The sequence below is a fragment of the Rhinatrema bivittatum genome, chromosome 11, assembly GCF_901001135.1.
Source record: "Rhinatrema bivittatum chromosome 11, aRhiBiv1.1, whole genome shotgun sequence".
NCBI classification, from domain to species: Eukaryota; Metazoa; Chordata; class Amphibia; order Gymnophiona; family Rhinatrematidae; genus Rhinatrema; species Rhinatrema bivittatum.
The window spans coordinates 101993610-102018854 of NC_042625.1; the positions used below are offsets into that span (position 1 = coordinate 101993610).

The 25245-nt window shown below is 44.2% G+C and overlaps 2 protein-coding genes across 6 annotated transcripts in view; one reads left to right on the forward strand and one right to left on the reverse strand.

Annotated features, from left to right (window-relative positions):
* The window catches only part of LOC115072939 (bone morphogenetic protein 8B-like), a 39718-nt gene extending 35279 nt beyond the window's left edge, over nucleotides 1-4439 (forward strand). Inside the window, exon 7 of the mRNA XM_029570963.1 lies at nucleotides 4253-4439. Within this exon, the coding sequence (XP_029426823.1) occupies nucleotides 4253-4402 (150 nt within the window). The 3' untranslated portion in view covers nucleotides 4403-4439. The remainder of the gene's footprint in view (nucleotides 1-4252) is intronic.
* Nucleotides 1-25245, reverse strand: part of PPIE (peptidylprolyl isomerase E) — a 154118-nt gene that overhangs the window by 99441 nt on the left and 29432 nt on the right. For 2 of the 5 annotated variants that reach the window (XM_029570970.1, XM_029570968.1), the window contains exon 8: nucleotides 24774-24959. In XM_029570970.1, coding sequence (XP_029426830.1) covers nucleotides 24774-24959 — 186 coding nt within the window. Of the gene's footprint in view, nucleotides 1-22689; nucleotides 24364-24480; nucleotides 24624-24773; nucleotides 24960-25245 lie in introns of those variants that run through there. The other 3 variants (XM_029570966.1, XM_029570969.1, XM_029570965.1) reach the window with 3 other exon arrangements.

Sequence of the window (25245 nt, forward strand, 5' to 3'; positions counted from 1 at the left end):
CGTCGCATTCACATTCTGCCGCCAGATCCAGATTAATAATAAAAATAGGACAATATAAAACACTCACTTTAATTCATAAATCCCTCCATAACAATGCCATGCAATGGTTCAAGGAACACCTCTACTTCCACAACACAGCCAGACCCACCAGAAAACAACACGCAGCTACCTTACACACTCCCTCACACAAACTGATGAGACTGAAGTCCACCGCTGGCCCTTCTTTATGGAATAATATGCCTCATGCTATGAGAAATTTAAACAGAACCTCACAACATGGCTCTTCAAGCAGCCTTCACTTCAGCTATCCCTCCCGTTAGTTACCTTACCTCCTCTCGCCTTTCCCTTCCCTCTCCGCCTATTCTGTTTCTTTCTCTCTCTTTCTTAGCCTCGGTATCTATGCTTTCAGCTTTTTTATAATGATAGTCTACACCACTGAGTAAATATACCTTTCAGAAAGTTTAATTCCTCATTTACCAAGCCAATTCTATATGTTTGTATATATTTTGTCATTTATCGACGACCTTCTTTAAATACTGTTACACATAGTAATGACTCCCATAACAGTCACTTTGACTACTGTTGGAAACAGGATACTGGGCTTGATGGACCCTTGGTCTGACCTCATATGGTATCTCTTATGTTCTTAGGGGCAGATTTTAAAAGGTACGTGCGCAACCCGGCACGCACAAACATATACCCGATTTTATAACATGCACGCACATGTTATAAAATCAGGGGTCGGCGCGTGCAATGATACGTGCCTGAACAGAAAACCAACATGGAGAACTGTGACCGCCCCAGAATCCTCTGCTCTCTTAGCCTTTGTGACCTCAAAGTGACTTGCAGAACTCAGCTGGACAGGCACGGTCAAGCTGGCTCCAAGATGATGCTTATTCATTAGGTCATACAAAGAAGAAATCAACGGCTGGAGCTTCAGGCACTATTCTCAGGAGTATCTAGAGAGTCATGGTAAATGGGCCCCACCTCCTGGGAAAACTAATCAGGGCAGTTCAGAGATAGTCACGTCATGCTGTTAACATGACAACCTATGTAAATGATTCGTTGGGCAGTCACAAATCTCTAGAATCTTCATCCCTTGTTCAATATTGAATGTCATCTATAAAAGAAGGATCACTTCCTGTATACGATGAGATGCTAGTGGTTAGGTTGTCAGAGGCATGGCATCAGCCTTTCCCAAGAATACTTATATTGTTCAATAAAAAATTATGTTTTCAATAAAAATCTAAGTGTTCTTGTCTCCCTGGCCATAAGAGTCATAAAAAATGGCGCGGCGCTTAACAGCAAGGGGGTGCACAGTAGTGCACCTTGCATGCGCAGAGCCCTCGGGGAGACCAGCTGGCTTTCCCCATTCCCTCCCACACCTTCCCCTCCCTGTCCCACCCCCCAGCCCAAAAAAAAACAAACCCTGTACCTTTATATCACAAGTTACGCCTGCCAGAGGTAGGCGTAACTTGCACGTGCTGGCCAACTGCCGGCGTACGATCCCCTGCCCCAGCAGCCATGCAGAGGCCTTTGGCCACGCCCCTGCCCCACCCATTTTTTCAAGCCCCAGGACTTACACGCGTCCCGGGGTTTTACGCGCACCACTGGGCCCTTTGAAAATAGGCCCGGTGCGCGTAACCCTTTGAAAAGCTGCCCCTTAGTGTTTAGAAGAATCTCATCTCCAATACTTTCCCTTTGGTTTTTGCATCCTAAATGTATTACACTATAATTTTTAGCAGTAAATCTTCGCTGCCAGACCGTAGACCATTCTCGAGCTTCACTGGATCCCCTCCTCATGCTTTCCACGCCTTCCTGGCTGTCCACCCTATTACAAATTTTAGTATCAGCAAACAAACAAGCCTTTCCCGGACAACCCTTCCATTCTGTCACTGACAAAAATGTTGAATAGAACCAGTCCAAGGACCGATCCCTGAGGCTCGCTGCTAGTAACAACCCTGTCCTCCCTCCCACTCAGCCAGTTTCTAACCCAGTCAGTCACTCCAGGATCCATACAAAGAACATAAGAAATTGCCATGTCCAGTGTTGGGCCCAATGGATGCCCACAGCAGAAGGGCTTCCTCTCGACCGGGTGATATCTCACTTGAAGGCTTGCAGGAAGGCACAGCAAATCTTCGTGAACCGGAGACCTCTTTATCCCCGGAAGTTAGACTCCCTCCTGAGAACCCTGCTATTGTAAGAACCGATCTGATTACAGACAAGCCATCGCCTATTGAAGAAAGTGGAGATATACGAGCAGAGCAAACGAGTTCTACTAGTAAACCAGGGGGAAGATAATGGAAGGTTTTTTGTCAGCTCAGGGCCAAGATTTAAAAGGAGGGAAAATGGATATAATTTCTATAGAGAGACCTTCAGTTTTTTCCCTGGAAACCATCTGGGAAACTTTAGTTATTTTAAATAAAAATGTGACATTACAACTGAATCCAGCAGTTAATAATTTGGAGAAAATTGAGTTAAGGATTAATAAGGTAACTGCTGATGATGGTGTAAGGGATCAGCTCACTGAAAAAAAATACAGCTGAATTGAAGAAATTAAAAAATGTAAACGAGCTAATTGTAAAAGAAAATCAATATCTTCCTAGGAAAATGGAGGGTATGGAAAACCAACAGAGGAATAAAAACTTAAGGCTGGTTAATTTTCCCAAACTTCCACATCTCTGCCTGACAACCAGGGGGCGATGTCCCCTCAGGACCCGACAACCCCCTGGGAGGCTCAGAGCCGTCCGTGAAGACCTACGGGAAACCAAACAATTCCCCTCCCCCCCTTTTTTTTTTTTTTGTAACTTTACAAAACCAAAGAAGAACTAAACCAAAGGAAGGACTACACTAACCCCCAAACCCCTCCTTTACTAGCTAATCAGACGAGACTGTGGGTACTGGCAGGCTGAGGGTGGCACTTCGGTATATTTACAGAGTCTGACAAGTTTGTCTCTGTCTCCACCTGCTGGTGCAGAGGCAAAACCCAGGCGTCTGGACTGATCTGGTACGTACAGGGAATGTGGTTACAGCAGTCAGTGTCACTGGGTTTAAAAAAGGTTTGGATAAGTTCCTAGAGCATAAATCCATAAACTGCTATTAAACAGTAAGAATTAGTAGCTTGGGATCTATTCATTCAGGCCCGGATTTTAAAAGGATTTATGTGCGTATGTTCCAGGGCTTCAAAGAAAGGGGTAGGGAGGGGCGGAGCGAGGTCAGAGGCAGGCGCAAAGGTAAGATAAAGGTCGGGGGCGGGAAGGACACAGGCATCGGCACGCGCGAGATGCACGTTATAAAATGGGGCATCCATACGTGCGCCCCGGGTACACGTGCACATGGACGCCTGCGCGTACCTTTTAAAATCTACCCCTTCATGTTTGGTTACTTGCCAGGTACTTGTGACTTGAATTGGCCACTGTTGGACACAGGATGCTGGGCTTGATGGACCCCTGGTCTGACCCAGCAGGGCAATTCTTATGTCTGTTTTCCTAATGCACACAGAGCCACAGCAGCCCAAAGCATTTGTGTGCTAGGGATGCACAATTTTCCCTGGTGCATCCTTAACATAGCAGCTTAAAATATAGTATTGCACACCTAGGGGAGGTGGATGTGCGTGTGTTAGGAAAACCAGCAGTTTCACCGCACGTTCTTATTGTATCATCTATTAAAATGCATGCGAGGTAAGAGACCCTGCAGCGCTGCTCAGACCAACTAATTTGTAAAGGGAAACACTGTCGGGTCTTTTCTGCAGCGGCACCGCAATCAGAAAGACAAGCATCCTTCTTCAGTAACTAAGGAAGATAGTTTCCTGCTTAAGATTGGTTACAGGAAATATTTAACAAAAAATGCGCTATGGTCTTCAAGTAACATTTTAATGATATTGTTTTATATTTTGCTAAAAAAGCAAAGTTGCAAACCATCTTTACTTACTTTTCTCTTTCAAGTGAGCACACACATTCACCAACCTTTGCAAAGAAAAATCAGACTCAAACAGTAGCTCTGGAAAAGCAGAGCGTCAATTATAAACTGCAGTTTGTGCTGTAGAATAAATATTTCTCTGTAAACTGAAAACCCTGCGACTGATCAGATTATTCTTCCAGGTAAGAACTCCTGTAAGCCTTTTCTTTCACGATCAGTTTAAACCAGAAGTTTCAGTTTGTACAGCTCATGCTTTTCCCCACAAGCTACACTTCCTGTACAGCATTTATTCATAAAACTTGCACAATAAAAAAAATCCTGTCTGCTTCTGCAGGTCCACTTGATGAAACCAGAGAGCGTCCCTAAAGCCTGCTGTGCCCCAACCAAACTCACTGCTACCTCTGTCCTTTACTATGACAACAACAACAATGTCATCCTGAAGAAGCACCGCAATATGGTTGTCAAATCCTGCGGCTGCCACTGAACTGCGGAAACAAGACAAGATTTCTGGGGAAAGGACTCAAAAAAAACTCTACAGAGCCTAATAAAAGCCAGGTTTTCATATTAGCACCATCAAGTGCCATTAAAGAACCATCACCAATGTATTTCAGAGAATAAATTCTAGGCCATATTTACTGTTAAATGTTGTACAATGACTGGTCAGGATCCCAAGGATGGAGTCCAGGCACTTTCCTATTTAATGCTTGTGCAAATGGCTGACTACAGTAGGCCCTGATGTACATTTCACAGGCCTTATTTCAGAAAAGCTGTCACCCAATATAATACTGCATTTAACAAAAATTACACTTTCCAAACGAATACATACATGGGATGTAGCTGCAATGAAGAGACGGCTGAGGGGGGATATGATAGAGGTCTTTAAGATCATGAGAGGTCTAGAACAAGTAGATGTGACTCGGTTATTTACACTTTCAGATAATAGGACTAGGGGGCACTCCATGAAGTTAGCAAGTAGCACATTTAAGACTAATCGGAGAAAATTCTTTTTCACTCAACACACAATTAAGCTCTGGAATTTGTTGCCAGAGGATGTGGTTAGTGCAGTTAGTGTAGCTGGGTTCAAAAAAGGTTTGGATAAGTTCTTGGAGAAGTCCATTAATGGCTATTAATCAACTTTACTTAGGGAACGGCCTCTGCTATTAATTGCATCAGTAGCATGGGTTCTTCTTAGTGTTCGGGTACTTGCCAGGTTCTTGTGGCCTGGATTGGCCACTGTTGGAAACAGGATGCTGGGCTTGATGGACCCTTGGTCTGACCCAGCATAGCAATTTCTTATGTTCTTATCACTAATTTTTTTTTTTTTTTTGGCCCAGTTTCCTCCTGCTCCTTTTGGGCTTGCAGCTCAATAACAGCGAGCCAAGCCTTCATATGCACTAACCAGGGTGTTCCCAGTTATTAGCCCCATCGAGTCTGCTGGTGCGATAGCCCCCAGTCAAGAACCATAGAAGCTGGTATGTGTGTACCTGGACTCCCTCCTCCAGCACATCCCCAGCTCCGGCCAGCCTCTGGAAGAGCTTTTACAAAAGGATAAGAGGAGTTGGTTGTGAAATGGGTGGGGGAGTGGAGCAGTACATAGCAGATTAATTGTATGGACTACAGGCATTCAAGGAATTAGAAATGCAATACTTATCCACAAATTGCTTTTTTTTTTTGTAATGGGTGACCTCTAATTTGCATATAGTCTTTGTCAACAGGCCAGGGATTTCTATCCCAGTTAAGATCCAAATTCTAAAATTTTGAAAGTATCACAGGGCAAGCACGACATTCTTGCAAGAAACTCATCTGATGGCCATGGAACATGAGAAACTTTGAAGTAGATGGATGGGTCAGATCTATACTGCATCTTTTTTCTGCAAGAATAGAGCAATATGTATCCTTAATAAAGATCTCTGTTTTAGGATATATAGGATTATCTTCCGAGTCTCTTGCTGAACTGAATTGCCCCATTAGCTTTAAGGTACTGGCTCTAGGTAAAAGGCCAGGAGTGGATCGTTTTTAATTGGAAATTCTAGGATAGGGAATCTTACTGAGGCTGGGAATCACGCACTACATATACGCAGATGATATCCAATTCATATTACCCATTGACGATACAATTGAGAAAACACTAAACACAGCAAACATGTATCTAGACATTATCAAACAACTATTAAATCAAATGGAGCTAGTAATTAATATAGAGAAGACAGAATTCCTTCATTTAGAAAGAAAAAAAAACATGGAGATCTCACACAACCCAATCACACTCAATAACAACAATCAAATAATATTGGCAGAGAAAGTACGGAATCTAGGAGTAATAATCGACACTGAACTAAGCTTAAAACAACATATATCCATAAAAGTAAAGGAAGGATACGCCAAACTCATGGTCCTCAGAAAACTTAAACCACTTCTAACAACCGCCAACTTTCGATCAGTACTACAAGCGCTAATATTTGCAAGCACTGATTATTGCAACACCCTTCTACTAGGTTTACCATACACCTCCATAAGACCACTACAAATATTACAGAACACGGCTGCAAGAGTATTAACTGGAAAAAGGAAGAGAGACCACATTACGGAAACACTGGCTGAGTTGCACTGGCTTCCCATTGAACAAAGAATACAGTACAAAACACTATGCACCATACACAAATTAATACACAATGAAAACGCAGACTGGCTGAACACAGCCCTTCGCGTACACATCCCCAACAGAAATCTAAGATCAGCCAACAAGGCACTCCTAACTATTCCATCAGTCAAAACAGCACGACTAACCCAGGTAAGAGAAAGGGCGTTATCCTTAGCGGGACCCATTTTATGGAACTCCATGCCCTTGGAATTAAGACTACAAAGAGAAAACAAACCTTTCAGAAAAAAATCTAAAAACTTGGCTATTTAAACAAGCCTTTCAGAAAGAGAAGGGAGAATAGAAACCAGGGAAATGCAAGGTTCAATTCAGGGAAGTTCAAGATACGAAACACCCACACAAACAGGAATCACTAAGGGTGTATGTTTTAATTTAATTAATTGAATTCATCACTAAGGATAAGTTACATTTATAGAATGAGTCCTGGACTCAAAACTGCTATAGAATCGTCCTGGACATGATAGTGCTCACACTCATTTAACAACTAACATTGATTTAAAAACTATGTTACCGAACCTAATGGCACCTGTGTAAACTGATAGATTTTAATCGCATTACTTTTGTGCCTTACTGTAAACCGTTGTGATGGTACCCACCTTAACGACGGTAGAGAAAAAGATTTAAATAAAATAAATAATGTTAATGTGTAAACAAAATCTAAAGATCCTCTGGAATGCTCTTCATATAGACAAATTTCATTAATTGATATAAAGAACTCAGCAAAAATTTTACAGTTTAAAATTGAAGATATGGTGTCTGATTTCATCAGAATCAGACAGGGTTCATAAAAGGGAAAGCCTTAAACAATACCAGAAGACTATTTACTGTGACATACACCTGATCCACATTATCTATAGATGCTGACAAGACTTGACTACATCTCCTGGATATTTGTAACTTTTAAAAATTGGGGTCTCTCTGATGAATTTATTTCAAGGGATTGTGAACAGCAGCTAGCATTCTGTCCGAGATGGCCTCAGACCCCTTCCAGATACAGAGGGGTACGAGGCACGGCTGCCCTTGGCAACTGAACCATTAGCACAAGCCACGCACATGTTTTAAAATCAGGGCTCGGCGCGTGCAAGGGGGTGCACACTAGTGCAGCTGGCACGCGCCCAGCCCCCGGGGAGAGCAGCTGGCACGCGCCCAGCCCCCGGGGAGAGCAGCTGGCACGCGCCCAGCCCCCGGGGAGAGCGAGCTGGCACGCGCCCAGCCCCCGGGGAGAGCAGCTGGCACGCGCCCAGCCCCCGGGGAGAGCGAGCTGGCACGCGCCCAGCCCCCGGGGAGAGCAGCTGGCACGCGCCCAGCCCCCGGGGAGAGCAGCTGGCACGCGCCCAGCCCCCGGGGAGAGCGAGCTGGCACGCGCCCAGCCCCCGGGGGGAGAGAGCTGGCACGCGCCCAGCCCCCGGGGAGAGCAGCTGGCACGCGCCGAGCCCCCGGGGAGAGCAGCTTGCACGCGCCCAGCCCCCGGGGAGAGCAGCTGGCACGCGCCCAGCCCCCGGGGAGAGCTGCTGGCACGCGCCCAGCCCCCGGGGAGAGCAGCTGGCACGCGCCCAGCCCCCGGGGAGAGCAGCTGGCACGCGTCCAGCCCCCGGGGAGAGCAGCTGGCACGCGCCCAGCCCGCGGGGGGAGAGAGAGCTGGCACGCGCCCAGCCCCCGGGGAGAGCAGCTGGCACGCGCCCAGCCCCCGGGGAGAGCAGCTGGCACGCGCCGAGCCCCCGGGGAGAGCAGCTGGCACGCGCCCAGCCCCCGGGGGGAGAGAGAGCTGGCACGCGCCCAGCCCCCGGGGGGAGCAGCTGGCACGCGCCCAGCCCCCGGGGAGAGCAGCTGGCACGCGCCCAGCCCCCGGGGAGAGCAGCTGGCACGCGCCGAGCCCTCGGGGAGAGCAGCTGGCACGCGCCCAGCCCCCGGGGGGAGAGAGAGCTGGCACGCGCCCAGCCCCCGGGGAGAGCAGCTGGCACGCGCCCAGCCCCCGGGGAGAGCAGCTGGCACGCGCCCAGCCCCCGGGGAGAGCAGCTGGCACGCGCCGAGCCCCCGGGGAGAGCAGCTGGCACGCGCCCAGCCCCCGGGGAGAGCAGCTGGCACGCGCCCAGCCCCCGGGGAGAGCAGCTGGCACGCGCCCAGCCCCCGGGGAGAGCAGCTGGCACGCGCCCAGCCCCCGGGGAGAGCAGCTGGCTTTCCCCGTTCCTTTGATGTGGAAGTTTCGCCTGCCAGCCAAGTGCCAGCGCTCGATCCCCCGGCCCAGCAGCCTTGGAGAGGCCTCTGGCCCCGCCCCTTCCCCAAGCCCCGGGACTTACACACATCCCCGGGCTTTATGCGCCGCTGGGCCTTTTGAAAATAGGTCTGGCGCGTGTAGGTCTTTGAAAATCTGACCCAATGGTTTTAAATACTTGAGACTAGGGGTACCCAAAAATATTTCTAGTAAGGATGTGTATTTGTTACATTTGTTTTAGCAGCTCCACGCATAGCTCCCCAACTCTCTAGTACGTGTGAGAAAACTGTATCTCATTCAAAATACACATATACTATCCATTTTTGAGCGTGTACGAGAAAGTCGGCAAAGTACGCACAAAATGCACATTCCTAATTTCTAGGCATTATAGGGTTAATTATAGCCCAATACTGGATAAGAAAGATGAACTTTGCCCAGCCATGAGATGGGAAGGGATGCTCAATTATTTCCACAGCTTGCAAACCCATTTCTATATTTATCCGGTGATGCCCTTAACTGTATCCTTCCAACTCTTAAAATGTTCTATATGGAGAAATTAAGACTTATCTGATAATTTCCTTTCCTTCTGCTAACACAAGTCAAAGACCTGTGGGTTTAGTCCCCTCACCCAGCAGCTGGAGGCAGAGTTTTATTTTATGACACCTGTATGTATGTCCTGCATGGAACCAGATATACCCAGTTCACTACCATCAACGCTAAATTTAAAGTATAGCAACTAGCAAAACACAAAAATGAAAAATTAATTTTTGATCTCAACAAAAACAAAAATGTAATAACTATACTTTCTTTGAGATAAATCACCAACTTACACTATGAGAAGCATTTTAATTAAGAAATCGAGTCAAACTCCATGGAGGAATGAAATCTCCTCAAACCATGTGCTTGCATGTCATCTGTCTGTACCTTCCCTGAGCAAGCTTCATGTGATGGATAGAACAGGATGCTGTGCCCTGGCTCAGTGCTTGCATGGCATCTGTACCTTCTCTGAGCAAGCTTCATGTGATGGATAGAACAGGATGCTGTGCCCTGGCTCAGTGCTTGCATGGCATCTGTCTGTACCTTCTCTGAGCAAGCTTCATGTGATGGCTCAGTGCTTGCATGGCATCTGTCTGTACCTTCTCTGAGCAAGCTTCATGCGATGGCTCAGTGCTTGCATGCCATCTGTCTGTACCTTCTCTGAGCAAGCTTCATGCGATGGCTCAGTGCTTGCATGCCATCTGTCTGTACCTTCTCTGAGCAAGCTTCATGTGATGGATAGAACAGGATGCTGTGCCCTGGCTCAGTGCTTGCATGGCATCTGTCTGTACCTTCTCTGAGCAAGCTTCATGCGATGGCTCAGTGCTTGCATGCCATCTGTCTGTACCTTCTCTGAGCAAGCTTCATAAGATGGATAGAACATGATGCTGTGCCCTGGCTCAGTGCTTGCATGGCATCTGTCTGTACCTTCTCTGAGCAAGCTTCATGTGATGGCTCAGTGCTTGCATGGCATCTGTCTGTACCTTCTCTGAGCAAGCTTCATGCGATGGCTCAGTGCTTGCATGCCATCTGTCTGTACCTTCTCTGAGCAAGCTTCATGAGATGGATAGAACATGATGCTGTGCCCTGGCTCAGTGCTTGCATGGCATCTGTCTGTACCTTCTCTGAGCAAGCTTCATGTGATGGCTCAGTGCTTGCATGGCATCTGTCTGTACCTTCTCTGAGCAAGCTTCATGCGATGGCTCAGTGCTTGCATGCCATCTGTCTGTACCTTCTCTGAGCAAGCTTCATGAGATGGCTCAGTGCTTGCATGCCATCTGTCTGTACCTTCTCTGAGCAAGCTTCATGAGATGGATAGAACATGATGCTGTGCCCTGGCTCAGAGCTTGCATGGCATCTGTCTGTACATGTTTCTGGGTGTGCTTTTTTTTTTATATAAGGATTCTGGGGCACATATATTTCCTTAAATTAAGGATATGGATTTTGCTCTGCAAAGTGTAATTAGCATATATATATATATTTTATTTGGTTCTTGGACCACTGCCATCCTGAAGATTTCCATGTATTACCTACAATGACTCCAAGGACCTTATTCCTGTTGGAGGCAGCAGTGTGTACCTATAATCAGGATTATGTTTCCCCTGTGTGCAGCACTTTCATCTATGTCATGCCCAGTTAACCAGTCTCACACGGTCTTCCTGCAGTTCCTTATTCTGAATAATTTTGTCTCATATACAATCTGATCACCTCTCTTCATGCACTCTTCTATATTGCATGAAGACCAGTGTTTAACTTTTCTTCACTAGGGAAAGTTAACCATGTATTCCTACTCTTGTTTCCTATACTTTAACCAGTTATCAGCCCATAAAAGTAGCAAATGGAGCTATTTCACATTGATTTATCATTTTTATTCGTGATCACCACCACCTTGGATTCATATTTGTAAAGTAAGGCATTAGAGAAGTGCACAATGTAATACAGCACATTCCCTCGTATCGCATGACTAATTTCCTAAGGAGTCCGTCCTGAGTTCAGTTCCTAAGATGATCCTTCTCACAACTCCCTTACCTGCCTGGACACCGAAGCCTTCAGACCGCTGAGGCCTGCACCCCCCAGGGCCAGCCAATGCTCCACACGGCCAGCATAGACCCAGCGGGCTCAGGAGCCATCGCGACCAACGCCGAGGACCGCCCCCCACCATGACGTGGTGGGGGGCGGTCAACATACAACATAGCCCCACTCCACTTAAGTACCCAACTTCGTTTTCACTCTTCATCTAGACCTATCAGAGGAACTTATAAAGGCACACTCTATGTTCCTTCAACAATATCCTTACATCAGAAACGTTCCATTTCTTTAGCAGGACCCGTCCAATGGAACATGCTCCCGCCAGACATCCGCCTTGAGATCTGCTTCGCTTCCTTCAAAAAGAAAATTAAAACCTGGCTCTTTAGCCAAGCTTTTCCAGAACTTTGATTATTTTTTACCTCCAGCTATCAAGATTTTCTCACCATCGCAATCCCTTCTGCAGATCACATTTATCTTAGACAATTACGCCTTATTTTATGATTTGGTTTCTCAAAGAGACTATACAATTTTCTCAATGTTATTTTTTGAACCTGTTTTCCATGTTCTATAACCTTGTTATATGTACCGCCTCTTGGCGTAATTTTTATGTTTCAATGTAAACCGATGTGATCTGTATTTTAATACAGGAACACCGGTATATAAAAATCTAAAAATAAATAAATAAATAAATGACGTCAAGAGGCAGTGACCGGACTGCTTTTTAAATCCCGGATGCTCTCCCACACGTCGCGCGACCAAGGGGCCTGCCCCCTACATATCTCGCCAGAAAGTCAACCCCCGAGACCTCTCTCTGTAGACACTTACTCAAATCACCTCCGCCCAAACTCCTACTCCCCAGCTCACACACCTGCTCACTCGCCCCCTACCATCACCCTACTACAGCTCTGCGTGGACGGCGCCAATCCGCCGGGATCAGGAGCACTCAAATCCACCCATCGACCACTGATCTGGCATTCTAAGACACCCCAGAACTGAGTCAAGACAAACACCCATGCCAGCGGAGTCTGAAACCCGCAGCAGCAAATTAACCCTGCGCTCCTGCCCCCTACGCACCTCCACCTTCAGACCTTCCCTCACAGATCCCGACCCCCCCCAGCTACACCATGCACACCTACTTCAACCTCCCTCACCCAAACTGCAGCTGCACCTCACTCAAAACCACAACCTCCCTCAACGCTGACAATGCCTCAGAACAATTCCCACGACCACACAGACACCCTTATAGCCTCCATCTCAATCCTAACACTCTTCCTCATAAACGCCCAATCCATCAACAAAAAAATCCCCATCCTACATGACCTAACAGACAACCACCCTGAGATACTATGCGTCACAGAATCCTGGCTCAAAAAATCCGACAGCACTAGTAAATCAACTCCCTCGCTCAAGTTATGACATCTTCTCCCTACCCAGACCTAAAAAAAAAAAGAGGCAGCCTACTCCTCCTGGCCCAAAACAAATTCAAACTCATACCCACCCCGGAGATAGCCCTCTTCAAATCAAGAAACCTCCAAATACTGCTACTTTACTCCCCACCAAAAGGCCTAGATCACAATCTGTCCCACCTCATCGAAATCATCTCCTCCCAAATAAACACCAACCTCCCCACAATCATATCTTAGGAGACTTCAACCTCCACATCGATGCCACTCCCCTCCCCCCCCCACATACACCCTCCTCCTGGACACCATGTCCGCCATGGCCTTCAAGCAAATTGTCAACTCACCAACCCAGAGATCAGGTCACACCCTTGACCTCATATTCAATGACAAAGCCACATCTACAAACAACCCACCCACGACAACCAGCGTTCCATGGTCGGACCACAAATTAATCCAGACCACACTACGACTGAATACCTTCTACTCTGAAACCAACCAATCCAAAATTTACATTGAATTCCACAAACCATGCCCCAGCGAAGAATTGATGGAAACCCTCCCCAACGCCTTCACCACCCTAGACCTCAACAATGCAAACACTGCCATCAACTCTTGGCTCTCCATCAACGCCAAAATTGCCAAATCTAAATGCCCAATTATCTCTAAAGTAATCAATACAGACAACCCCCCATAAAACTAAAAAACACCAAAAGACTCAGACAAGCAGAGAAAAGATATCCTACCTCGCCCATCCTCAACAGATACAAAAAACACTGCTCCACATATACAGAACAGACTAAGCCAAACGAGAATTCTTCTCAAAGAAAATTCACCAATACAACCCTAAAATCCTCTTCAACTGTCTCCAACCTGACCCAACCAAGCCTCAACCCACTATCAATGGAAGACTCCACAAAGACCTGTGAAGAACTCGCCCAATTCTTCACAGACAAAGTTTCAAAGTTAATACCAACCAATCCCCCAGCAAATCTGGAAAGGCCAAATCCCCACAACACAACATCTTCCACATGGACCACCTTCGACCTCATTGCCTCCACAGAAGTAAAGATTATACAAAAAAAAAAAATCAACCCAGCGGCCCACCCCCTAGATCCCATCCCAGTCAAAACCCTCAAGCTAATCCCCGAAGCCATTGCCAACATAATAAATACATCCCTCGAACAAAGCCTCTTTCCTGAAGCCCTCAAATGCACTGTAATAAAACCCATTCTAAAAAAACCACAACTAAATCCCTCCGACCCAGCCAACTACAGACCCATCTCCAACCTATCCTTCATATCAAAGATCATGGAAAAAAATTGTCAACCAACTACTCTCGGAACACCTGGAAACTCACAAAATCCTGTTCCCCACCCAATATGGATTCAGGAAATCACTCAGCACTGAATCACTACTACTATCCTTCACAGCCACCACCCTGAGAGGTCTCGATGCTGGGCACTCCTATCTCTTAATATTACTGGACATCTCTGCAGCCTTTGACACCATCAACCACAACTCTCTACTAACCCAACTAACCGAAATCGGACTAGGTGACAAAACCATAAAATGGTTTGAATCCTACTTATCAAATAGATCCTACAAAGTGCGACTAAACAGCGAATCAAAACACTTCCCACAAGGTCCTTCCCTCTCCTCCACCCTGTTTAATATATACATGCTCCCCCTCTGCAAACTCCTCTCCAGCCTGAACCTCCACTACTTCGTCTACGCAGATGATGTCCAGATACTACTTCCCATCAAAGAAAATTTGCAACGCACCCTACTGAGATGGGAATCTTACTCAACCCAGATAAAAAAACCTCCTTTCACAACTATCCCTCACACTCAAATCACACAAAAACTGAAATACTAGACATAAACAAACACCCCACAAAGAACAACCAAGACCCCCCCCCTCCCACCCAATGCATTAATGAAGTAAAAGACACTGGACTCAGAGCTCAACCTAAAAAAACATATCAATGCAACAATAAAAAAAAAAAAAAAAAAAAAAAAAAAAAAGAGGGCTACTTCAAGCTACAAGTCCTCAAGAAACTCAAGCCCCTCCTCTTCAATCAAGACTCCAGGACAGTTCTCCAATCCCTCTTATTCTCCAAACTGGACTACTGCAACTCCATCCTCCTCGGGCTCCCTTCATCCACCCTCAAACCCTTACAATTCTTCCAAAACACAGCAGCCAGATCCCTAACAAACAGCAGTCGCTCCTCCCACATCACACCCATTCTCAAAGACCTTCACTGGCTCCCAAAAACCCACAGAATCCAATACAAATCCCTAACCCTACTACACAAATCCATCCACAATAAAACACAGAATGGATAAGACACCCTCCACCACCATGAGACCCAAAGAAACCTCAGATCCAAGAACACAGGATTGCTAAACAAACCCTCTGCAAAACAAGCACACCTCACCACAACCAGAGAACGAGCCATTTCAATAGCTGGCCCTTCCTTAGGGAACACACTACCTGCACGACTCAGATTGGAGACCTCCACCCAGTCCTTCAAAAAAAATCTAAAAACCTGGTTAATCCAAAAAGCCTACCAAGCCCACAGATCCATCCCCCCCCCCCCCCCCCCTCATGACAAAATGAAAATGTCTCATTCCTACCTAGCCTTATTGCATGCCCACATACTGCATTAAACCCATATTCCAACGTACTCATTTTCACAAAGTAATATCTCCTGAGACGCCTACCTCCTAATGTAAATATATTAATTGTTTTGTAAACTGTTTTGTTGAGCTTTTGAGTTAATCCTTACAATGTTCCACCCCGTCAAAACGTAATTACTTTAATTGTTAAACTGCCTCCGTTACAATGCAATAAGACACTTTAGTCTTACTATTTCTATATGTTAAAGTGTAAACCGATGTGATATACCCCAATGAATGTCGGTATAGAAAAGCAAATAAACTCCTTGCAGCTATCATGCTAATACCTATAGCACAGAAACAGAGCATGAAGGCAGATAAAATTACCTAGACACCTTCCAGTCTGCCTGAAGGAATATCTTCATCTGTACCATTTGCCTCCAAACTAATTGAACATGCTATTCACTTCTGCCTTGACTTTCTTATATCTCAAGCTGTTCTTGGATCCAGTCCATTCTGGTTTTTGCTCTATACATTCAACTGAAACAGCCCTTGCTAAAGTTTCCAATGATCTGTTTATGGCTAAAGCCAAAGGGTCTTTACTCTGTTCTTATCCTCCTTGACCTGTCTGCTGCTTTTGACACTGTTGATCACCACCTACTCCTTGATACTCTGTCCTCGCTTGGATTTTGGGACTCTGTCCCGTCTTGGTTCTCTTATTATGTCTCCCAATGCACTTTTAGGATTTCCTCTGGTGGTTCCTCCTCTACTGCCATTCCACTATCAGTTGATGTGCCTCAGGGCTCTGTGTTAGGCCCTCTTTCTCACTATATACTAATTCCCTCGGTGCCCTGATTTCAATACTATTTTTATGCTGACTCCCCCCACATCTACCTATATACACCAGAAATTTAACCAGAAATCCAGTCCCAGATCTCAGCCTGCCTGTCTGACATTGCTGCCTGGATATCCTACCGCCACCTTAAAGTCAGCATGGCCAAGACGGAGCTCCTTATCTTTTCCCCCAAGCTCACCTCCTCTCTTCCTCCTTTCTCTGTTTCTGTGGATAACACGGTCATCATCCCTGTCCCAATAGCCCGTAACCTTGAAGTCCTCTGACTCCTCTCTCTCTCCTTCTCTTCGCATATCCAAAATACTGCTAAAAACATGTCATTTCTTTCTTTATAACATTGCCAAAATCCATTTGTTCCTTTCTACACCCACTACCAGAACCCTTATCCACTCTCTCATCTCCTCCTGTTTAGACTATTGCAACATGCTCCTCCCAGGTCTCCTGGCAAGCCATCTCCATTACAATCCATCCTAAATTCAGCTGCGTGACTTATCTTTTACCAAAGTCACTATGCTCACATAACCCCTCTTCTGAAGTCACCTCATTGGCTCCCTATCCACTCCTGCCTACAGTTCAAGCTCCTCTCTCACCTACAAATGCTTTCACTCTGCAGCTCCTCACTACCTCTCCTCTCCTAGTGCACTCTGCTCATTGGATAAGTCACTCCTATCCATACTACTGCCAATTCCAGACTCCATGCTTTCCACTTGACTGCACCGTGTGCTTGGAATAGTCTTCCTGAACAGCTGCGTCATGCTCCCTCTGTTGCCGTGTTTAAATCCCATCTAAAAGACCCATCTTTTTGAAACCACTTTTAAATCTTATGTCCAATTGTCTGCTTTTAGTCAACTTTTTCTTTTTAATCATTGTCCTGCTTTATACCCCCACGTCTCGTCTTGTATTTTGTCTTATTAGACTCTAAGCTATATTAAGCAGGGACTGTCTTTTTGTATGTTTATACAGTGCTGCAGATGTCGTGTAGCGCTATAGAAATATTAAGTAGTTGTAGCTCCCCTTACCGGCACTGGACTGGTACATTATTTAAAAATTGCTTATTGACCATGTTCCAGACTCCAAATAGTCATCCAAAGCAGTTTGCAACAACAAATATGCATTATTAGTCAAAAAACATGGCCTATATTCTTAATCACATCTAAAATAAAATATTGGTAAGATGCAAATGTGTATACTGGATATTGCAGCAAAATGTACAAAGTTATAGTATTTATTCACTCCTTGTGGATTGAAACTCCATTTGAGAAAGGGAATAAAACAGCAGTGGAGATATACCACCATACACCTGAGCAGAATGAACAGATGATGAAATGCCAAGAAAATTAGCAACACACTAATAATGGGTAATTTCAATTAACCTGGCCGTTCCCTGGGTGAGCATCACATCAGGACATGCCAAGGAAGTAAAGTTTGTAGATGAAATAAATGACTGCTTCATGGAGCAGCTGGTACAAGAACCAATAAGAGGGGGGAGTTATTTTAGATCTAATCCTTAGTGGAACACATGATTTTGTGTGAGATGTAATAATGTCAGGGGCCACTTGGCAAAAGTGATCATAACACAATCAAATTTGACTTGATAAATGGAGCGAGGACAGTAAGAAAATCTACTGTAATAGCATTTAATTTTCAAAAGAGAAAATATAAGAAAGTGAGAAAAATGGTTAGAAAAAAAGCTGAAAGGAGCAATTGCAAAAGTTAAGACTTTACATCAGGCATGGACACTATTCAAGAATACCATCTTGGAAGCCCAGACCAGATGTATTCCACGTATTAAAAAAAGGTGGAAGGCAGGCCAAATGACTGCTCGTCTGGTTTAACGGTGATGTGAAAGAGGCTATTATAGCTAAAAACATCTTTCAAAAAATGGAAAAGGGATGCAAATGAAGAAAACAGGAAACAGATTAAACACTAGTAAGCTAGATACAAAGTATTGATAAGAAAGGCTGAAATGGAATTTGAAAAAAAAACTTGAAGCAAAAATTCATAAAACTTTCAGGTACATTCGAAGCAAAACGTTTGCAAGGGAGTCAGTTGGATCATTAGATGATCGAAAGGTAAAAGGTGTACTAAACAAACAGATTAAATCATTTAGTGAGGATATAAGGCAGATAATGGCAGAAGTTATATTTAAAGGTGGCGATTCAATGAAACATCTCAGTAAACCTGAAAGATGTAACAGGGCAAACTGACAAACTAGAGTAGCAAATCACATGAATCGGATGGTATACATCCCAGGGAACTGAAAAATGAAACTGCAGACCTATCAATAAAATCAACTAGTGTACCTAAAGATTGGAGGGTGAGCAATATAGCACCAGTTCTTAAAGAGTTCCAGAAGTGATCCAGGAAACTACAGACCGGTAAGCCTATCAGTGCTGGGAAAAGTGATTAAAACTATTGTACAGAATAGAATGCAGAACACAAACGCTGAATATATAGTCCTAGCTTAATAGAACAAGCCAAACATGGGTTTAGCCAAGAGAAAAGTCTTGTCTTACCACTCTGCCAAATTTTTTTGAAGGGGTGAATAAACGTGGATAAAGGCGAGTCAGTTTATATAGTGGCACTGGATTTTCAGAAAGCATTAGACAAGTCCCTCACGAGAGACTCTTGAGGAAATTAAAGAGTCATGGGATAGAAGGCAATGAGAATTGGTTGAAAGACAGAAAATAAATAGAGTAGGGCTAAATGGTCTATTTTCTCATTGGAGAAATATGACTAGCAAAGTGTCCCAAGGATGTGTGCTGAGATTACTTCTGTTTAACAATTTGTAATTGATCTACAGAAGGGAATAATGAGCGAAGTGCACAAAATTATTCAAAATTGTTAAATTATAGGACAACAGTGAGAAATTTCAAGAGGACCATGTGAAATTGAGAGACTGGGCATCCAAATGGCAGATGGCATGTAATGTCAAGTGCAAAGTAATACACATAGGGGAAGAGTTTTAATATTACGCACGCAGGGTACATTTGTGCGTGCTACCCGGCGTGCACAAATGTACACCCGATTTTATAACATGCGCGCGCTGCCTCTGGTGTGCGAACCTCCAGTACGGCCGCTGTGCCGGAGGACTCGGGACTGCCCCCGGCGCACCCCTTTTTCAAAGCCCCTGGACATACGCACGTCCTGGGACTTGCTCGCGCCGCTGAGCCTATGCAAAATAGGCTCGGCACGCACAGGGGTAGGTTTTCGGGGGTTACAAGCGTTTGAAAGTCTACCCCATAGTGAAGAGGAACCCAAAGGTTCTATATTGGCAGCCACATCCAGGAAAAAGATCTAGGCATCATCATGGATAATATGTTGAAATCCTCTGCCCAGTATGCGGTCGTGGCCAAGAAAGCCCCTTTGAGAGAGGAGTGCTGGTCGGCACCCTGATGTTCCCACCTGCCACAGCCCGTTGCCACCTTGTCGGGCTGTAAGCCACGCCCCCGATGTCACCAGAACTGGGGGGGGGGGGGGGGTGAAGAGCCGGCGCGGGACCCCGAAGGCACTGCGCGCCTCATTGCGTGCACAACAAAAGAGCACCTTAGTGCGCGATGAGTGCAAGTGAGGCCCAGGACTCAATCTTGCCTAAGTTATGCGCTCGATGTTCCTCATGACGATTCCTGTTTTGGGTAATGGTAGATATGGTGATCCCTCAAATACTAAACATAAAATGTCACAGATCACCTAGTCTAATTCATCTCTCTCCTTCCTGTTGTCTCGAGTTCTACTTTTGTAGATGCCAATATTTTATTAATGCTCAATCCTTTAGAAATTTCAACTCATTTTTGACCTGATTCTCATGGAAAAACCTGATTTTTTCTGTATCACTGAAAGTTGGCTCATTGAATCTGATTTGGTCATTCTAAATGAAATTAATCCTCCTCCTAAGGGCGGGGGAGGGGGGTTATTGATTATCTATAAAAGATTCCTGGAATCCCAAATTCCGAAACCTTAGTGGGAACCTTATGCAAGAATTACTACTTCTTTATACTTCAGGTTTTCCCCATTTGTCTTACTTACTGCCCGCCTAAACTGTTACAATCAAACCTGTTTTTTGAACAATTGCCGTTAGCAAAAGTCAGTTTGAATGATGATTATTCTGGAAGACTAATTTGCCGTTCAATTCTACTTCTCAATCCTGTCAGGTAAACCTATTTACTGACATCCTTTTTTCTCTAGGAGGGTCACAACTTATACATAGTCCCACTCAGATTAAAAAAACAAGATCTAATGTATGACCTAAACACATCTAGCTTACAATACTCTACTCATTCTCTCAAGATCACTATGTTCCATGATCTGACCATTCCTTAATTAGCTTCTCCATTTCGTGGCCTAAAGATGTAATCCTCTTAAGTCTCAACCACAAGTAAGGAGAAATTTTATTGACAGTTTCAAATTCCAGGATGCTTTATCTCCACTGTTAGAATCCTTGGGTTCTGATGACGATGCTAGGTACGTTGATTGGATGGATCATGTTATCCCCGCTCTCGACACTATTGCTCCTCTTAAGCATTTACCTCCAACAAGAAAAAACCTTCAGCCTTGGCTCACCTCTACCTTGATTTCCTTGAGGAAATCATTAAGGAAGAGTGAGCAGGGGGTCTGGTCTAAAATGCCCTCTTCTGCATCTAATGTTAGACTTCTATTATCTAAATAGCAAACAAATTCAAGTCCAAAAAAACCCAAAACAGACAGACTACTATGTGGATAAAATTAAGCAACTAGGGAACAATTCCAAAACGTTATTTCGTTTGGTTCATAATCTTACTAGGGATCATAATAAAACAGTACTTCCTTCAGATTCTCTTTCAGCTTACTACCCTAAACCAATTAAGCCTGATACATCAAATTGAATGCATATACAGCATTGCTCTCTGCTTCAACAGCAGGGGGAAATGTGGAAGAGAGGATTTGCATTCAGACAACAACCAACAAGGATTGAACGTCAATCTGGGTAAACAAATAAGCGTGGGGGTAGCTTGCTTATTACAGCAGTTACTACGCTAAACCAATTAAGCCTGATACATCACGTTGAATGCATATATAGCGTTGCTCTCTGCTTCAATGGCAGGGGCAAAATGTGGAAAACAGGATTTACATTCCGACAACATCCAACAAGGCAATGATCTGTGCAGTCTGGGTAAACAAACATCGGGGTAACTTGCTTGATGCGGGGATTACTACCCTTAACCATTAAGCCTTATGCTCACCTTGGATACAACTCCAACATTGCTCTCTGCATCAATAGCAGGAAACTTGAATCAAACAGTTACCAACAAGGGCCCTGAAATTGGTGGTTGGTGAAACAGATAAGTCTGGGAAAATAAGTGTGGGAGCTTGCTGAGCAGACTGGATGGGCCGATTGGTCTTTTTCTGCCATCATTTCTATGTTTCTTGAAACACTTTTCCTTAAAGCTAGAGAATCTTTGCCTAATTTTCTCTAATGTCACACCTTGGTATCACAATTCTGTTTCCTTTCAGACTCCCATTTGGGCTTCCTTTGAAGAGGTTTCTTTGCTGGAAATCCAATGTTAACTGTTCCTTAACGAATGCCCCCATTTTAGCATTCAAAGCCATTACTCCATCTCTAACATTTATTGTTAATAGTTCGCATCATTCTGGATCTGTTCCTGTTTATCTGAAGAAAGCAATAGTTAACCCTCTACTTAAATCTAATCTTGATGCATCTGATGTATCTAATTACCCTCGATTTCCTCCCTACCTTTTGTTTCTAAAGTCATCGAATGTGCAGTATTACGTCCATTTACCAATTTTTTGGAAGACAATGAGATCTTAAGATCCCCATCAGTTTGGTTTTCGTCTATTGACGAGTACAGAACTTTTACTAGTATCTCTGATAGACACTATTAAATGGGGACTTTACAGCAGCCACCAATTTCTTTTGGTTTCCCTAGATATATTATCAGCTTTCGCTACAATAGATCACAAAATTCTGCTATACAGTCTCCACGAGTGTGGCATTTCCAGCAACGTTTTGGACTGCTTTTCTTCCTATCTTAACAGTTGTTCTCAACAAGTGAAATTCAATCAATTTTCCAAAGTTCATCATTTAAACACTGGTGCTCCTCAAGGCTCTGCCCTGTCAGCTATGCTATTCGATGTATATCGAGCTCCTATTACAAAACTTCTTGCTAGCATTACCGATAGGCACAAAATTTACACTAATGATATTCAGTTTTCTATCAAATTACATCCTGCTTGGAAGGATACCATCTGCAAATTTGTATGTCCTCAATAAGACAATGGCTGCATCAGAATAAATGGTCACTGAACACTGCAAAAATTTAACTCTTGCTAATGCACAGGCCTCACTATCAACACGACTCAATTTCTTTTGACAACTTCACTTTTGCATTGAATTCCCCCATTAAAAGTTTGGGTGTTTTGGATGCAACACTATCATTCCAACCTCAAATTAAATCAAAACCAGTTTTTATAAACTACGTTTATTGGCCGGTTTACGTCACTTGTTACATAATCCTGATTTTCATACAATTGTACGCACAATTATTTTCCCCCATGTTGACTATTGCAATAGTCTATTGTTAGGTCTTCCTAACAGTTCTCTTCACCCTTTACAACTTCTTCTCAAGTCTGCTGTAAGACTTGTTTCCAGTTTTAGTCGATTTGATCACATTACACCAATTCTGGCTAAAATGAAGTGGCTGCCGATTCGAGAGCGTATCTGGTATAAAATCGCATTGACGACCTTTAAACTATTAGGCACAGACTCTTGCTCGAATGCCCTTTTAAGGATCTATAAGGCCTCTCGTGAATTAAGATCTTCACAACATGGTTTACTAGATGTTCCCTCCATACGTTATGCCCGCCTTGCCACAACGAGAGACAGCATTCTCCGTAGCAGCGCCTTTGTGGAACTCGCTGCCTTTAGATCTCCACCTCCAAGATAAAGAAAAAAGTTTCAGATTCCTGTTAAAGGGCTTTTAATTACATCAGGCCTCTTGTTGATTCTATGTTTTTTTATTGTTATTGCTGAGCCATTAATTTTATTATGTTTTCTTATTGTAAATCGCTTAGGCCTTTATGGGTTAGGCGATTAATACATACAAATACTAGGAATTAAGAAAGGAATGGAGAATAAAACAGAATATCATAATTTCTCTGTATTGCTCCATGGTGTATCCTCATCTTGAATAGTGTGCAGTTCTGGTCACTGCATCTCAAAAAAAAAAAAAAGAGAGATAGAGTGGAATTTAAAAACGTTCAGAGAAGTGTGACCAAAATGATAAAGGGGATGGAATGATTTCCCTATAAAGGAAAGGCTAAAGAGGTTAGGACTCTCCAGAGGGGAGATATGATAGAGGTCTATAAAACAATGAATGGATTTGGAACAAGAAAACATGAATCAGTTGTTTAAGCTTTCAAAGTACAAAGACCAGGGGACATGCAATGAAATGACTAGGTGATACATTTAAAACAAATGGGGGAAAATACTTTTTTACTCAAAGCATAATTAAACTCTGGAATTCAGTGCCAGAGCGTATGGTAAAAGTGTAGCTGGGTTTAAAAAAGCTTTTGGAAGAAAGGTCCATAAACCATTAAAGGTGGAGTCGCAGAAATCCATGTATCCCTGGGATAAGTAGCATGAAATCTCTCTAGTCTTTGGTGCTTGTGATCTGGATTGGCCACTGTTGGAAACAGGATCCTGGGCTCGATGGACCTTTGGTCTGATTCAGTATGGCGTGTTCTTATCTTATGTTCTTTTGCCAAAAATCAGATATTTTACTGCTGGACAGAAGGGGATTTCCAAGACTTCATGCAGGTACTGCTAGAAAGAGGAGTAATGACAGAAGAGGTCCAAACGTTGGGTCATATCCCATCCTCAGAAACCCTTGTCTAAAAGGTCACTCCAGGGGAACAGCAGCTGAGAAGTCCCAGCAAGCTGCTGCAGTGCCTTTATCTTAGATTCAGACCTTGAGCACTTGCTGAAACCTTTCTTCCTGTTCAGACCTTTGCAGAGACCGTGAGCATTTTCTCTTCTTTACTGTTTATCCCATAGGGTAGAGTTGGGGCATTAGACGTACTCCCCGCAATCAGAAATAATCACCTTCTGTTTGGGTTTCCCATCTTTGCTGCCTTGAGCCTTTATAATAGAAGCAGAAATAAAAACCCCAGTAAAGACAGATTCACAAAACAGACCAAGTAAACGATGAGACTTTTTTGGTTTTTTTTGGAATGAAGGCTGTTGCAGGTTTCCTACCTCTATCTGTCGCACTATGTCCATCCCTTCTATCACCTCTCCAAATACCACATGCTTCCCATCCAGCCAGTCCGTTTTGTCAAAAGTGATGAAGAACTGGGAGCCATTAGTATTTAAGCCAGAATTTGCCATGGAAAGGAGCCCTAGAGCAGAAGCAGAGCTAAGCAATGGCAGCTATGTACTGTAGAGCATATCCTAATGCTACCAGTATCTGTGTGACTGACGAGAGTCTAGAAGAGGATTTTTATACCAAAGGTGAAACAGCCTGCGAGGCTTGGAGAGATGGATCTCACCTGGGCCCGTGTGCTTTAAGATAAAGTTCTCGTCATCAAATTTCTTTCCGTAAATGGATTTGCCACCAGAGCCATTGTGCTGTGTGAAATCACCACCTTGACACATGAACTGTGGGATTATCCGGTGAAAACTGCTGCCCTTAAAGCCAAAACCCTTCTCATGAGTGCACAGGCAGCGGAAATTTTCTGGAAAACAAGAAGATAAAAATAAGGCATAAGAAATATTTTGTACCCTTAAGTTATACCCATCAAGCAGGCCTTCAAAATGCTGCACAAGTGACATCACTGCACAAATTACTGTAAGCAGTAAGCTGGAATCTGTATTTTCTTAGCTCATGCCTGTAAAATGGCAGAGGCAAAGGCTTTTGTTTTACTAATTGCCTGCAAAACCTTGATGTAGCCTTCAAAGGCAGAATCAGTAATAGAGGGAGAAGGAGTGGGGCAGCACAACACGGACTTTTCTTATTGTCAG